General features: G+C 51.6%; 1 protein-coding gene across 1 annotated transcript in view; it reads right to left on the minus strand.

Moving 5' to 3' along the window:
* Window positions 1–16,488, minus strand: part of LOC144826926 (uncharacterized) — a 120,728-nt gene that overhangs the window by 51,351 nt on the left and 52,889 nt on the right. The window contains exons 6-7 of the mRNA XM_078685385.1: window positions 16,180–16,331; window positions 15,012–15,244 (exon numbers count right to left, since the gene is read on the minus strand). Of these exons, the coding sequence (XP_078541511.1) occupies window positions 15,012–15,244; window positions 16,180–16,331 (385 nt within the window). The remainder of the gene's footprint in view (window positions 1–15,011; window positions 15,245–16,179; window positions 16,332–16,488) is intronic.

Genomic DNA, 16,488 nt, shown 5'->3' on the forward strand with positions numbered 1-16,488 from the left:
TTAGGAACCCAGGTTAAAAGGAGAAGGTGAGAGCAGGGATAAATTGAGGATCAGCGGTAAGTATGGGCGGAAAATTTGTTCCGCTCGCGGAATTTGCAGATTTTTTGCAATTTCGCGATCCGCGAATCTCGCGAAATTGCAGAAAACTCAGCGAAATCGCGAGCGGAATGGATTTTGCAAAACTGAAGTACACACCTATGTCTGCCCGGATGGTATTTATGAATTTAATCCACCCAATTTAGTGGTTTGTGTCCAAGGCAGAAACTTCAGTAAAAGCAGCGGCGTAGGACGTCAGTTCGAGGGTTGTAACCAATCTATGCCAGAAGAGCAATGGGCGTAAGCTCACCTGGTCATTGATAGCCCTGACACCCATGTTAAGTTTCAAGGGAAGGAGGGGAGTGCTCTGTGGAAGTGATACCAGGTTCTTAAGAAACTTGTTTTCTATTGTTGAAAGGATGCTAACATTTATGGAACCGCACAGTTCTGCCCCATAGAGCACACTACTCACTACCTTGCAACTATATAGCTTAAGCACTGGGGCTACAGGCCTGGTATAAGAGAGGCAGTGCTCTCCTCACAAGGCCCCAGTTAACTGGGAAAATTTCAGGGACGCCCTCTCTAGATGTTTCTTCCATGCCATTCCCTTGGACAGCTTGATTCCCAGGTAATCAAATGAACTCACTCGTTCGAGCCGGACATTATCAATTTCCAGGTTACCTTTAAAAAATTTGTGGGGATTTAGCATCATCAACTTAGTTTTAGTGGTGTTGATGACCAAAACCCTCTCATCACGAAAGGTCTTAAAACAATGTAAAAGTTTTTGTAGGCCCATGGGGGTTTTGGACACCAAGAACCTACAGTGCGAAAGGGAGCCCAGCCTAGAATCATATCAGAAGAGCAACACATGTCATAAAACTACCCAGAAGGCCACAAAACCCACTGCCACCACCCTCAGGACCTCCACCTGGACCACCCCCCCTACCTCCACCGAGGCAGTGCACAACAGGACAGCAGACCTTCCAAAAACGCATGGCCCCTCAGCCACAAAATAGCTGAATATAGCGAGATGTGGCAACCAAACGTGTGAAGAACGCACCAATAATCATGCACACAATACCAAGAGAACAGGGGGACACAATGGCGCTTGCGGCCCGGGTGGCAGCATTACTATAACAGGGACACCTGCATCAATTTATTCCTCATACAGCCCAGGACTGAACCATGGCCACATCTCCGGCGTCCTTGTTCACAACATCATGCAGGACTGGCATATGCCAGGGCAGCCCAATCCATTCACACATACAGGAAGGGACAACAACGCTACATGGCCCAGCTTTTCAATGTAGTGATCTGCTGCTCATGGGTCTAGTTCTCAGGGTACCACAGCCACTCCCGGGCAGCTGGTTTATAGCCACACCACACCCATGAAGCACAGGCATCACAGGACACATGACCCTTCCAATATAAATGTCCAGACGCACGTGTTCCACGCCATTTCCATTCCAGACTTGGTGCACAGGATGCACTGCGGGGAGCGCAGGCACACTGCCACGTGACAGCGTCCCGGTGGTCCAGACAGCTCATGTTCTGTGCGCCCTCCTGGACCACAGTGTAGCCTGAGCTATCGAACAGTGGGGGTCTACCGCCACGTGTGTGGCTTCACTGGTCACTGAGTTAGTGGCACTGCAAGGGCTGAGCAGGTGTGCAACCTGCGATGGTGATGGGTGCACTGGTATGTCCTCTGCCATGGCAAAATCAAGATGCAGTACCAAATGTAAGACCTGATGGCCTGCAGAGCGGGGCTGCATGATGTGGAGGGTGCCCTGTCTGCGAAAAGTTGAGCAGTGAGGCCTGAGTGTGCAGGGGCAGGCAGACACCTCTGGGGGCGGGAGTTGATGGGGTGCAGTAGCCTGGGTGCGCAGAAACGGGCAGACATCTCTGGATGGAGGGAGGGGATGGGGTGCAGCCGCCTGGATGCACAAAGAAGGCACAACGATTTAGCCGTGTGCAGTCGTATATACTCTGCCATTACTAATTCTGTACTATGTTTCAGCTGTGGGAGCTTGAGGGCTCCACTAGGTCCCAGCATGTGGATGGAGACACAGCGGTGGCGTAAAGGTGAACTGTGAGGGTTTTGTCCAGAGAGTGGCCACTCAATGTCCCTCCTCATTGCTTCCTTTCTCTCCCTCACACTCTTTCTCTCTCTCTTCTTCTCTCTCACACTGTTTCTCTCTTTCTCTCTTTCTCGCACTCTTTCTCTCTCTCTCTCTCTCTCTTTCTCTCTCACTCTTCTTCCCTTCCTCTTTTTCACATTCTTTCTCTCACTCTTTCTCTCTTTCTCTCTGTCTTCCTCTCACTCTTTCTTTTTCTCTCTCTCTCGCTCTTCCTCTCACTCTCACTGTTTCTCTCTTTCTCTCTGTCTTCTTCTCACTCTTTTTTCTTTTTCTCTCTCTCTTCCTCTCTCTCACATTGTTTCTCTCTTTCTCTCTCTCTTCCTCTCTCTCACACTGTTTCTCTCTTTCTCTCTCTCTCTCTCTCTTTCTCTCTCACTCTTCTTCCCTTCCTCTTTTTCACATTCTTTCTCTCACTCTTTCTCTCTTTCTCTCTGTCTTCCTCTCACTCTTTCTTTTTCTCTCTCTCTCGCTCTTCCTCTCACTCTCACTGTTTCTCTCTTTCTCTCTGTCTTCTTCTCACTCTTTTTTCTTTTTCTCTCTCTCTTCCTCTCTCTCACATTGTTTCTCTCTTTCTCTCTCTCTCTTCCTCTCTCCCTCCCTCTCTCTCTCCCTCTCTCTCTCTTTCTCTCTTCCTCTGTTTCTCTCTTCCTCTTTCTCACGCTCTTCCTCTCTCACTATTTCTCTCTCTCTTCGTCTCTTTCACTCTTTCTCTCTTTCTCCCTCTCTCTCGCACTCTTTCTCTCTCTCTCTCTCTCTCTCTTTCTCTCTCACTCTTCTTCCCTTCCTCTTTTTCACATTCTTTCTCTCACTCTTTCTCTCTTTCTCTCTGTCTTCCTCTCACTCTTTTTTTCTCTCTCTCTCTCGCTCTTCCTCTCTCTCTCACTGTTTCTCTCTTTCTCTCTGTCTTCTTCTCACTCTTTTTTCTTTTTCTCTCTTCCTCTCTCTCACATTGTTTCTCTCTTTCTCTCTCTCTTCCTCTCTCTCACACTGTTTCTCTCTTTCTCTCTCTCTTCCTCTCTCCCTCCCTCTCTCTCTCTTTCTCTCTCACTCTTCTTCCCTTCCTCTTTCTCACATTCTTTCTCTCACTCTTTCTCTCTTTCTCTCTGTCTTCTTCTCACTCTTTTTTCTTTTTCTCTCTCTCTTCCTCTCTCTCACATTGTTTCTCTCTTTCTCTCTCTCTTCCTCTCTCTCACACTGTTTCTCTCTTTCTCTCTCTCTTCCTCTCTCCCTCCCTCTCTCTCTCTTTCTCTCTTCCTCTGTTTCTCTCTTCCTCTTTCTCACGCTCTTCCTCTCTCACTATTTCTCTCTCTCTTCGTCTCTTTCACTCTTTCTCTCTTTCAGCAGCAGGCAGTCACCTCAGGGCGGTGGGAGTGGATAGTGTGCAGCAGCCTCGGTGCACAAGAGCGGACAGACAGCTCTGGGCCGTGGGAGTGGATGGGGTGCAGCCGCCTGGATGCACAAAGGCGGCACAGTGATTTAGCCGTGCACAGTCATACTCTGCCATTACTAATTCTGTACTATGTTTCAGCTGTGGGAGCTTGAGGGCTCCACTAGGTCCCAGCACGTGGTTGGAGACACAGCGGTGGCGTAAAGGTGAGCTGTGAGGATTTTTTCCATAGTGTGGCTACTCACTGTCCCTCCTCATCTGTTCCTTTTCTCTCCCTCACACTCTTTTCTCTCTCTTCTTTTCTCTCACACTGTTTTTCTCTTTCTTTATCTCTATCTTCCTTTTTCTCGCACTCTTTCACTCTCACTCTTCCTCTCTAACTCTTTCCCACACTCTTTCTCTCTCTCTGCATCTCTCTTTCTTTCTCTCTGTCTTCCTCTCACTCTTTCTTTCTCTCTCTCTCCCTTCCTCTCTCTAACTGTTTCTCTTTCTCTCTCTCTTCTCTCACTCTCACTGTTTCTCTCTCTCTCTCTCTGTCTTCTTCTCACTCTTTCTTTTTCTCTCTCTATCTTTGTCTCTCGAAGAATGTTTCTCTCTTTCTCTCACTCTTTCTAGCTCTCTTTTTCTCTCTCGCTCACTCCTCCTCTTTCTCACACTCCTCTCTCTCTTCCTCTCTCACACTGTTTCTCTCTCTCTTTGTCTCTCTCACTCTTTCTCTCTTTCAGCAGTGGGCAGTTACCTCTGTGCAGTGGGAGTGGATAGTGTGCAGCAGCCTGGGTGCACAAGAGCGGACAGACACCTCCGGGCACTGGGAGTAGATGAAATGCAGCAGCATGGATGCACAGGGGCGAAACAGATAATTACCTGTATGCAGTTGCATGTACTCTGCCATTACAAATTCTAAACTATGACTAAACGTGAGAGCTGCATTAAGTCCCTGCACGTGGTTGGAGACACACTGGTAGAAGAAAGGTGAGCTGCGAATATTTTCTCCAGTGTAAACATTCACTCTCCCTCTCCATCTCTTTCTTTCTGTCACTCACACTCTTTCTCTCTCTTATTCTTTATCTCTTCCTTTTCCTCTATCACACTTTCTCTCTTTCTCTGTCTCTTCCTCTCTCTCACTCATTTCTCTTTCTCTTATCTTTCTTTTTGTCTTGCAGCCTATGATCACAAATTGTCGAGTGATGACACACCATGGCTGTACATAGTTTTATTTGTTGTTGTTTTCTCCAGTGTCAACACTCACTCTCCCTCTCCATCTCTTCCTTTCTGTCACTTACACTCTTTCTCACTCTTATTCTATTTCTTTCTCTCTCACACTTTCTCTGTCTCTTCCTCTCTCTCTCATTCTTTCTTTATCTCTCCTCTCTCTCATTCTTTCTTTCTCTCTTCCTCTCTCTCACACTCTTTCTCTCTTTTTATCTTCCTTTTATCTCAGTCTTTCTCTCTTTCTCTCTATCACTCTTTCTCCCTTTCTCTTATCTTTCTTTTTGTCTTGCAGGCTGTTGGACAGGCCCCACGAAGGGCTCGCTCCCTCCCCGCATGACAGGGCCCAGACACCGGCTCTCCGGGGGCTACCCGCAGAAGCAACCCGCAACCCGTCCCCTCCGGGACGCCTGCTCCCGGATATCTCTGTGTCACGGGCCCGGGCCCCCGTCAGCCCCATTGCCCGGCCCAGCCGCCATCTTGGACACTGCACCACGCGGCCGCGTGGCCTCAGCTCGACCCCAACCCTGGGCCCGGCCAGGCCCCGCCATCCCGGCACCACCATCCATCCAGGAGGTGAACGGACCACTTGGCAGGCTAATGGGAGAAAGGAGTGTCGATGGCTCTCCCCCGCCAGGTGCCGATCGCCCCCAGCCTCCCCGGGTGCTGGCTCCACCCCCCTGCTGGGTGTCTGGACTCCCTCATCCCGGACCTCCCGACCTCCCAGTGCGAGGGTCCGGACATCAAAGGGCGCCAGACCTATAACCGTGGCAGCCCCAGAGCAGGAAGGCAGTTGTATCCTGGAGTCGAGAGACACGGAGAAGAACTCATCCTTGACGGACTGCTGGCGCTGCCGCAGCCCTGCCTTGTGAACATCGTCCCGCCTGCTGGCGCTGCCGCGGCCTTCTGCAACCTTCATCCTCGTGGGACCTGCTGGCGCTGCCGCGGCCCGTTGTAAACTTCCATCCTCGTTGGGACCTGCTGGCGCTGCCGCGGCCCGTTGCCACCTACGATCTCTTCGGGACCTGCTGGCGCTGCCGCGGTCCGACCCGTCCGACCACCGAGCTCGAGGATTGTGAGCTACCACCGTTTCACCTCAGTACCCGTAGGTACCAAGACTGTCCCGCTACCCCCTTTCCCTACTAGAGACTAGAATTGAGAGGATCATCGTGTCCTGATCTCCTTGTATCGTACTACCTTACTTCAAGAACTGCCTATAAAAGGTGTTACTCTGATCTTCGTGTGGTGTCCATCTGTGGGGGGGAAGTTACTTGTCTGTACGATCGCTGGAGACGGTCCTCACCGGAGGCCTCTCCCCTTGTGCTCGGCCGACCCTCCAGGTCCCCGTCTAACATTGGTGGCCAGCGGCGCGATCCGAACCAACGCGTAACCGTACAGAGAGTAACTCACCCTACGACTAATCCACAATGACGACCAGAGAGAGCGGATCTGCAGAGAAATTCCAGATGGAAAAACTGGAAGAGTACAACCACCGAGAGCTAAAACAATTTTGCATAGAACTAGGCATTGCCACCACCGGTCTGAGCACGAAAGAGGACTTCAAACACGCCCTAGAATCCTGGGCAGAGACAAATATCGCCGGACCCCGGGACCCCGAAGCCCCGGAGACAAACACCACTCTGACGGAGGAAAGGAGAACGGATCTCTCCCGGGAAGAGATCCGAGAACGAGAGAAAAATAGACTACACGAATTAGAGTTGGCACGGCTCAAATTAGACGGAGAATTGAAACTGGCAGAACAAAAGATGAACTTAGAACACTTACGGCTCCAAGAAGAGCGAGAGGAAAAGCAGAGACAGAGAGAACTTGAAGAGAAAAGACTGGCATACGAACACGAGTGCAAGCTAGCGGAGATAGAAATGCGCAAACAGAACAAAGACCTAGGGGTGCCCGAGCAACCGCGCCCCCCAGGTATTACCGAACAGAAGGTCCACATCCCCAAGGATGTGGTCTGGGAATACTATCGGAACGACGACATACAGCAGTGGTTCAAGGCCTACGAGATCGCCATGACTGCCCACCGGATCGCTCGAAGTGACTGGGGAGCCGGTCTATGGGGGAGATTCGTCAATGAAGGCCGGGATGCCCTGCTGCAGCTTCCAGACCATCAAATGACGTCCTATGACCACATGAAGGCCGCCCTCCTCAGTCGATATGGGCTGATGCCCGAGATGTACCGCCAGAGGTTCCGCAACTGCACCCGGATCCCGGGTACAACCTGGATAGAATATGTGAACTATTTCAGCCGAGCCTTCGAGGGATGGATCAAGGGTAGCAACGTAACAACCTACGAACAGCTCTTCAACCTCATTGTGTGGGAGCACCTCTCCAACAACTGCTTCGTCGAGCTAAGGCAGCACCTCCTCGACAGTAAATTGACTGACCCACGGCAGCTCGCCGCCGAGGCTGACCGATGGGAGAGCACCCGAGTGACCCGGAGTGGGCCAACCGAGCAGAACAGAACCAACCAAGGTCATCATCGTCCCCGAGGAGGAGGAGGAGGACAGGGCCGGGCCGCTCCCGCCAACAACACCCCGCCCCCGGCCGGCCGGGGCAACCCCCCGATGCGCCCGGGGTTCCGAACCAACGTTACGTGTCATCGATGCCAGCGAGTCGGCCACTATGCCAGTGACCCCACCTGCCCAAAGAACCAGACCCCCGGACCCCGCCAGGTGGCTGCCACCGCCCTAGGAAAAGAGCAAGTCTCCGAAGAGCCTGAAGAGTATGAGCAGGAGCAGCCCGAGTGGGAACCTGCCGCCATGACCCTGGCCTGCCTAGGGGGAAGAGACCTGATCCCGCGGGCTCCCCTACCAGCCAACACCAGGAAATACAGCCAGTGGGTGAACATAAATGGGCGTAAGGCCGAAGCCCTGCGTGACACAGGGGCCAGTGTGACGGCCGTCCGTTGTCACCTGGTGACCCCAGAACAAATTCTGCCAAACGTTCTTTGCCCCGTCCGATCGGCCGACAATTCGGAGAGCCTGTGTCAGATGGCCTGCGTCCCCTTTGAATGGGGAGGAGTCTCCAGTATGTTAAAAGTGACTGTCCGCGACGATGCCCCCGTGGACTGCCTCCTGGGGAACGATCTCGAGAGTTCCCCGTGGGCAACCGTTGAAAGAAGAGAGCACCTGGGGATGTTAGGCCTCCCGGGCTGGGCGTGCGTAACAACCCGGTCCATGGCCGCCGACACCCTCCCTAGATCTGAAGAACCCGAATGGCCAGCACCTCCTCCCCCGATCGCTCCAGAGGGAGACTCCATCCCTACCGACACCCCGGAACAAACCAACGAAGAGCCCGCTCAGCCCCAAGACCTTCCGGACCTGGCTCAGTGGCGTCAGGAAGGGGGGCCCACCCAAGAACAATTCCGGCAAGAGCAAAAGAGATGTCCCTCCCTCGAGGGACTGCGACAGCAAGCGCTCGCCCAGGGCGCAGGAGACACCGCAGGGGCCCACTGGATCTATTGGGAAAATGACCTACTGTACAGCGAACAAAGAATAGCGGAACTGGGGGCCAGTCGAGTGCTGGTGGTGCCCCTCCGTTTCAGAGACTTCCTTCTGAACTTGGCCCATGATGTCCCCCTGGCTGGACACTTGGGGCAAGACAAAACATACAACCGCCTGGTGACTCACTTTTACTGGCCGAAAATGAGAAATGACGTCTCCACCCACTGCCGGTCCTGCCCGACCTGCCAGGCCAGCGGGAAGAGCGGCCGCAAACTCAAGGCACCTCTGCAACCATTCCCCGTGGTGACCACCCCGTTCGAAAGGGTGGGAATAGACATTGTGGGGCCCCTGGACCCCCGAACAGCACAAGGGCATCGATTCATCCTGGTCCTGGTGGATCACGCCACCCGTTATCCTGAGGCGGTTCCCCTTCGAACTGTAACAGCACCCGTGGTAGGTCGAGCCTTAATGGGGATCTTCTCTCGGGTGGGCTTCCCCAGGGAAGTCGTCAGCGACAGGGGCACGAACTTTATTTCAAAATATATGAAATCCCTATGGCAACAGTGCGGAGTCACCTACCAATTCACGACCCCCTATCACCCGCAAGGAAACGGACTGGTCGAGCGATTCAACCGCACTCTCAAGGGGATGATCATGGGGCTGGAAGAACCCCTACGCCGCCAGTGGGACGTGCTACTACCGTGCCTCCTCTTTGCCTACCGAGAAGTCCCCCAGAAGTCCCTCGGATTCAGCCCTTTCGAACTCCTGTACGGACACCCTGTCCGCGGGCCTCTCAGCCTAGTTAAAGAAGAGTGGGAAATGGCCCCCCTGAAGACCCCTCCAGATGTCTACAAGTACCTCCTGACCCTCCGTAATCAGACCCGGCGATTCAGAGAGCTCGCCAAAGCCAATCTTGAAGCCAGTCAGGAGGACATGAAGAAGTGGTACGATCAACATGCCTCCTCCATCGAATTCGAGCCTGGCCAGCAGGTATGGGTGATGTCCCCCATCGAACCTTGTGCCTTACAGGACAAATGGATGGGGCCCTTCAAGGTGATCGAGCGTAAGAGCCCCGTCACCTACCTCATCGACATGGAATGCCCCCGGAACCCCCTCCGGGTCCTCCACGCCAACAGACTCAAACCCCACTTCGTGCGCTCGGAGCTCTGCCTGCTGATGGCTACAGACAGTGGGGCGGAAGAGGACTCCGAGCCCCTCCCTGACCTACTGGGGGCCGGGGAAAAAGATGGTTCAGTGGTCGGGGTCCAACCCTCCGAGGCTCTGACCCCGGAGCAGCGCCGAGACTGTCGGGCCCTCCTGCTGCAATTTGCAAACCTATTCTCCCTCACACCCGGGGTCACCCCCTGGTGTCTGCACGACGTGGACACTGGCGACAGTCCTCCTATCCGACACCGGCCGTACCGAGTACCAGATCGGGTATGCACCTGCATCCAAGAAGAAGTCTCCAAGATGCTCGCACTCTGAGTCATCGAACCCTCGGACAGCCCCTGGGCCAGCCCGGTTGTACTGGTCCCCAAAGCTGCGGCCCCGGGCACCACACCCGAGCTCCGGTTCTGCGTCGACTATCGGGGTCTGAACGTTGTCACCCGAACCGACGCTCACCCCATCCCCCGAGCCGACGAACTGGTTGACCGCATGGGGGCGACCCGCTACCTAAGCATCTTCGACCTGACGGCGGGCTACTGGCAGATCGGCCTCACCCCCAGGGCACAAGAACGATCCGCTTTCTCCACCCCGGATGGACACTACCATTTCAGAGTGATGCCATTCGGCATGAAAAACGCTCCAGCCACGTTTCAACGACTGGTGAACCAGGTATTGGCGGGCCTCGAAGAGTTCAGCGCCGCATACCTGGACGACATCGTGGTGTATAGCCGCCACTGGTCAGACCACCTCCGCCACCTCCGAGGGGTCCTGCAGGCCCTCCAACGGGCCGGCCTCACAATCAAGGCCAGCAAGTGCCAAATCGGCCAGGGGTCCGTGACCTACCTCGGACACCAAGTGGGGAGCGGTCTGGTGGCCCCCCTCCAGCTCAAGATCGCTGCCATCCAGTCCTGGCGCCCCCCCGTAACCCCAACCGAGGTCCGAGCCTTCTTGGGGCTCACCGGATACTATCGGCGGTTCGTAAAGGACTATGGCAGCATTGTGGGGCCCCTCACGGAACTCACATCCAAGACCAACCCAAAAACAGTCAACTGGACTCCCGACTGTCAAGCGGCCTTCGAGAGGCTGAAGGCCGCCATGTGCACCGCTCCTGTGCTCCAGGCCCCCGACTACAGCCGTGAGTTCATCGTCCAGACTGATGCCTCAGACCATGGCATCGGGGCCGTCCTCTCCCAACTGAACCCCGAGGGAGTCGACCAACCAGTGGCCTTCATCAGCAGGCGCCTCCTACCCCGAGAACAGCGCTGGAGCACCATTGAGCGAGAGGCCTTCGCAGTACTATGGGCCCTCAAGAAGCTCCGGCCTTACCTCTTCGGAACCCACTTCCGGGTACAAACAGATCATCGGCCCCTGCAATGGCTAATGCAAATGCGGGGGGAGAACCCCAAACTATTGCGATGGTCCATCTCCCTGCAGGGGATGGACTTCACTGTGGAGCATCGCCCTGGCCAAGACCACGCCAACGCGGATGGCCTGTCCCACTTTTTCCGCCTCGACGAGGAGAGTCCCCAAGAGGATGGGTGACTCTCCCCGCCTTCAGCTGGGGGGGACGCATGTTGGACAGGCCCCACGAAGGGCTCGCTCCCTCCCCGCATGACAGGGCCCAGACACCGGCTCTCCGGGGGCTACCCGCAGAAGCAACCCGCAACCCGTCCCCTCCGGGACGCCTGCTCCCGGATATCTCTGTGTCACGGGCCCGGGCCCCCGTCAGCCCCATTGCCCGGCCCAGCCGCCATCTTGGACACTGCACCACGTGGCCGCGTGGCCTCAGCTCGACCCCAAACCTGGGCCCGGCCAGGCCCCGCCATCCCGGCACCACCATCCATCCAGGAGGTGAACGGACCACTTGGCAGGCTAATGGGAGAAAGGAGTGTCGATGGCTCTCCCCCGCCAGGTGCCGATCGCCCCCAGCCTCCCCGGGTGCTGGCTCCACCCCCCTGCTGGGTGTCTGGACTCCCTCATCCCAGACCTCCCGACCTCCCAGTGCGAGGGTCCGGACATCAAAGGGCGCCAGACCTATAACCGAGGCAGCCCCAGAGCAGGAAGGCAGTTGTATCCTGGAGTCAAGAGACACGGAGAAGAACTCATCCTTGACGGACTGCTGGCGCTGCCGCAGCCCTGCCTTGTGAACTATCGTCCCGCCTGCTGGCGCTGCCGCGGCCTTCTGCAACCTTCATCCTCGTGGGACCTGCTGGCGCTGCCGCGGCCCGTTGTAAACTTCCATCCTCGTTGGGACCTGCTGGCGCTGCCGCGGCCCGTTGCCACCTACGATCTCTTCGGGACCTGCTGGCGCTGCCGCGGTCCGACCCGTCCGACCACCGAGCTCGAGGATTGTGAGCTACCACCGTTTCACCTCAGTACCCGTAGGTACCAAGACTGTCCCGCTAACCCCTTTCCCTACTAGAGACTAGAATTGAGAGGATCATCGTGTCCTGATCTCCTTGTATCGTACTACCTTACTTCAAGAACTGCCTATAAAAGGTGTTACTCTGATCTTCGTGTGGTGTCCATCTGTGGGGGGGAAGTTACTTGTCTGTACGATCGCTGGAGACGGTCCTCACCGGAGGCCTCTCCCCTTGTGCTCGGCCGACCCTCCAGGTCCCCGTCTAACACAGGCTATGATCACAAATTGTCGAGTGATGATACGCCATGGCTGTACATAGTTTTATTTGTTGTTGTTTTACTTTAATAAGATGTTTTATATGTAAATCCATACATGACAGAGGGCCAGATGTAGGTGGCTAAACACCGGTCGGTAACGCTGAAATGTGTTAAGTTTCTGCGTTACTGACCGGTATTTAGCCATGTGCAATGTAGGTAACACCGAACGCCATCGCAAATAAGGAATTGGTGAAAACAAGGAAAACAGTTACTGATTAATTAATTTGCGATTAGTAGAGACCTACACACACACACAAGTAGACATTATATTTCGTCATATCGCTATGCAAGAATATTTATGGTTAGGAAAATGTATTTTAGTAAACCAACATAAACTGCACAAACCTTGGAAATTAGACGTAAATATAATTTGGCCCACCACCATGCACAATGTTCACATAAAATTTGCCACTTTGGATGTCATGAGTGTTATTAAAGCTGTGATTTAACATGCTATAATTGGTGTATTATGTAAGAAACACATAGGAGCTGTGTGCGTTATAGTTCATGTAGTCAAGCTAGCGAGTTGATAACAGTATGTACAGAGTTGTGTGAGATATCGTACATTTTGGGTGGGGCGCATATCATGACTATGTTATAACTTTTTTATTTGTATGGGTTGTGTAGGTTAAGTTTTAACAATTCCCACTTTATAGTCATTCACTGTGGTGCAATTAAATAGCACACTTAAATCTTTAGGATTGGAATTTGAGATGAAGGAGACATTTTCCACCTTAGGTGCAGATTACAATGTTGGTCAGAAACCATTTCGACCAAATCAGTTTCGGAATAGTTCAGGGAATCCAACCGACTGAATACGATGGTTCTAAACACCATTCAGTCAGACTCCTATTGACTTCAATGGGAGCCTATGTTCCGACCGACTACACAGACTCGCATTGATAAAAGGGGTTGTTGCTGAAAACCTTGCACCCTGTGGTGGTTAGCCCGTTGTGCTTGGCACACTGTGCATGGTTGGAAAGGGGGGGTGACTTGGGTATCCCCATGGGCCCCAACCGAATTCCTCCGGGTGAAGGGGACCCCCAAAGTCAGATTCTGACAGTCGATTTGTGTCGGACATACCGATTCAGAAAGGCTGTCTGAATCAGACATCATAATCACTCAGTTGGAAACGTGGCCCACAGAAGTCTCTGTCCGTTTAACCTGCAAGGACATCCAAAAAGGTGCTTTAAAAAACCTTCACCCGTTAGAAGCTTCTAGCAGCATGCTCCATCATGGAGTCCTCACGCAGATAGTTTTGCATGTCTGGGCATGATCTAACATGACCTTCACGGAAGCACTTATATTTGTGGGAGGGGATCTAGAATATGAAAATTGCCTGCAGAGTTCCTCAGAATTTGTCTGTTTGGATTCAATTTGGCAAGATTAAAAATTGGGATGTGATCTGGAAGCCCAGCAACTCCAGTGTCTTCGGGCCATATGGTCATGCCTCACGGTGCATGGACATTTGTCAGAAGACGGCCACAGCACAAGCTAAAATTGAAAAATTTATGTTTTCGATCACCCATAGGACGGTCGCATCCAAATACAGAGGGTGGAACCGCTAACCTTTGGTCAGGCTGTTCTATTCCGCAACAGTGTCGGTCGGTCCCTAATTGATGTGTTCCAGTTAATAGGTGTTTGTCAGGTTGTGCACAAGGATGCAGGTATATTATTTTTGGAATTATGCTTACATGCATTTTCAGATAAGTAGTGCCAAATAAACAAGTTTGTATCAGCTCCCCCTACTTAAAAAAAAGTGTGGTTGTCAAGGATAAATGCCACACAGTTGTAAGATTGGATTTTGTACATAACTTATCAGAAGGGGTGGAGTAAGAAAGGAAAAAAAAACCTTCTAAAGCAATTGCATCAAATATATCAACAAAATATCTACAATGCAGTACCATAGAAGTGAGAGAGGGAACAACTTTAAAAGTGTTCAACTGCATGTGAGGTGATGACTCTTAATTGTGAGACAATATGAAGTAATTTGAATTTGTATTTAATGCATAATCATGTGAAATGCTCTTCGAAACATGCTAAGTGGATCACCTGTTTCATGTCTTGAGTGATATGTTAAAATTGTTCTCTCCAAAGTAATCCTAACTTTTCAACTTACCCCCACTCTTCCACACAGTAAATAACTTTGAATAAGCTCCAGAGGTGCCTGTAAAATATCTGGCTAGTGAAGGAATGTACTACATGGATCGTCGGCCCACTAGAATGTTTCAAAATTCTCAAATTCCTTGTCACTAATCTTTTACTGAATAATTTAAGAATTAAAATGATATGCTGGATGAAGGTTCTATTAATTCCCTTTCCCTACCCCTGTGCCCTTTCTTCGGGATAGCATAGTTGCTTTGAGTAGAGATGGGGCACATGTAAAAGAGAAAGATGTAATTTGTAAATATGGGTCATTTGAAAGTGGGACTTGCGGTTAACATGCAATTGGGCAGGGTCCCAGGGCTTGGCCACTTGCATTAGATAAAACAACACCGTAAACTGCCCAAAGGCTCTCTGGAGAGTTCCTAATATCGGTGTCATCAGGAAAATCCCTGTCTGTTCAATTTGGATCACACTTAGAATCACAGAAGAAGGCCCTGGGGGCAAATTAGCTGTTACATTTGTTGACTTGCCTCTGACTCTGTTCCCTACAAATCTGAGGCCATGAAGCAACTGACTGCTGCATCTTTTCTCATTGTTTCCTATCAGAAAGAACCCAAGAGTGGGTGAAGGCTGACACAAAGATCAGACTGGGATAGTTGCTTATTGCCGACTACTCTCCTCTCCAGCACCAGCACCAATGAATCCCAGCACAATTGAATTCAAACTAAGGAGAACATTTTTGGGCCCTTTGTTCTGCCATTGCATCACTTTTTTAATATAACCCCCAGTTTTCTTCAACCCCCTCTGAGTGATGTGCCTCCTTACCTTGCCTCTCTCATCTGTCTGTGTATGGTAATATCCCCAAAAAACAGCAGTTCCAGAATGTTTACTGCATAGTGATCCACTTCAGTGATCCCTTTGACGCACGATGCTCTGGTTCCGAGCCACAGGAGAACCGCTTCCAGCATTTTTGTTTTGGCTTGCGCTGACGCGTCCGGAGGTGCAAACTTCAACTGTGCCCCAAGCGTTGCAAGAGATGCTTCGATTTTACTCAGAGCCTGGATGTGAAAATGAGGCAATGATCAGATACTCCCATTTACAACAATGACATGGCAGGGTAATCTCTGCGCACAATGGCATCAGATATTCAGGAACATAAAGTTTGCATGATGCTCGAGAGACATGAAGTGACCACTCCACGCTTCCAAGTAGGAGACAAACTACCTGCTAATCCTATTCAGAACTATGTCGAGCCCCAATGTTCCAATCACAAGTCTCCACAAAGAGTTGATGTAGAGGTGTTCTATGCTTTATTTTCAAGTTTCACATGTGTCTAATACATCCAACACGAACATGTAGCGAGGACGTGTTTCGTCTATGGTAGGTATAAGTCTGTCTTCTTCAGGGCTAATGATTCTATTGCAAACGAACTGCAGCACGGTGTACAAAATATGAACTAGTGCCTTCTGATATCTGAATCTTCCTCTGTGGCTGCCAAGGCATGTCACAGCCAATTTCAGCAATAGAAAATATGTTATGTTTCTTATCTATAACTATGCCATTACTACGCCATTATTTTGAAGGGAGAACTCGACTGTGAGTGACCTATAATACTGATACGGATAAGATACATAAAATATTTTATATTGATGAAATTGCCTGTGACGTGGCTTGGCAGCCACAGAGGAAGATGTAGACATTGGAAGGTACTGGATGATATTTTGTGCCTGCACTTCAGGTCATTCGCGATACAATTATTAGCCCTGATGAAGTCAGTCTTATACCTAGCATAGACGAAACACGTCCTCACTTCATGTTCGTGTTGGATGTATTGGGCACGTATGAAGATTGAAGATAAAGCAGAGAACACCTCCACATCACCTCTTTGTGGAGACTTGTGATTGGAACATTGGGGCTCAGGATGGTTCTGAATCAGATGCTCCCCGCCTGCTCGCTGCACGAAAGAGAAGCAAACACGGCTGCAGTCTGTTACCTCCGGCACATTCCGGGCGTGTAAAGGTGTGTACCCCATCGTGGGGTAGGAGGACTTCCTCATTCTACCATCATCCTCATGCTGCAGGTGCTCAAGCTCCTCGATCATCCCAATGGAAACTGCAAGTCCATCGAAGAGCATCTGCTGCGAGGCTGAAATCAGGAGCAGAGGGTGATATGCGTGTACAAATAACACTGAGATAATAACACTAACCACACCACCATTATTGCCATCAATAATTGTAATTACAATAAGTACAGCTTGATTCGCCTCCTCGCAGACATGCCAGGGATCATGAAGGGGTCCACT

This window comes from Lissotriton helveticus, chromosome 4_1, assembly GCF_964261635.1.
Source record: "Lissotriton helveticus chromosome 4_1, aLisHel1.1, whole genome shotgun sequence".
Taxonomy (NCBI): Eukaryota; Metazoa; Chordata; class Amphibia; order Caudata; family Salamandridae; genus Lissotriton; species Lissotriton helveticus.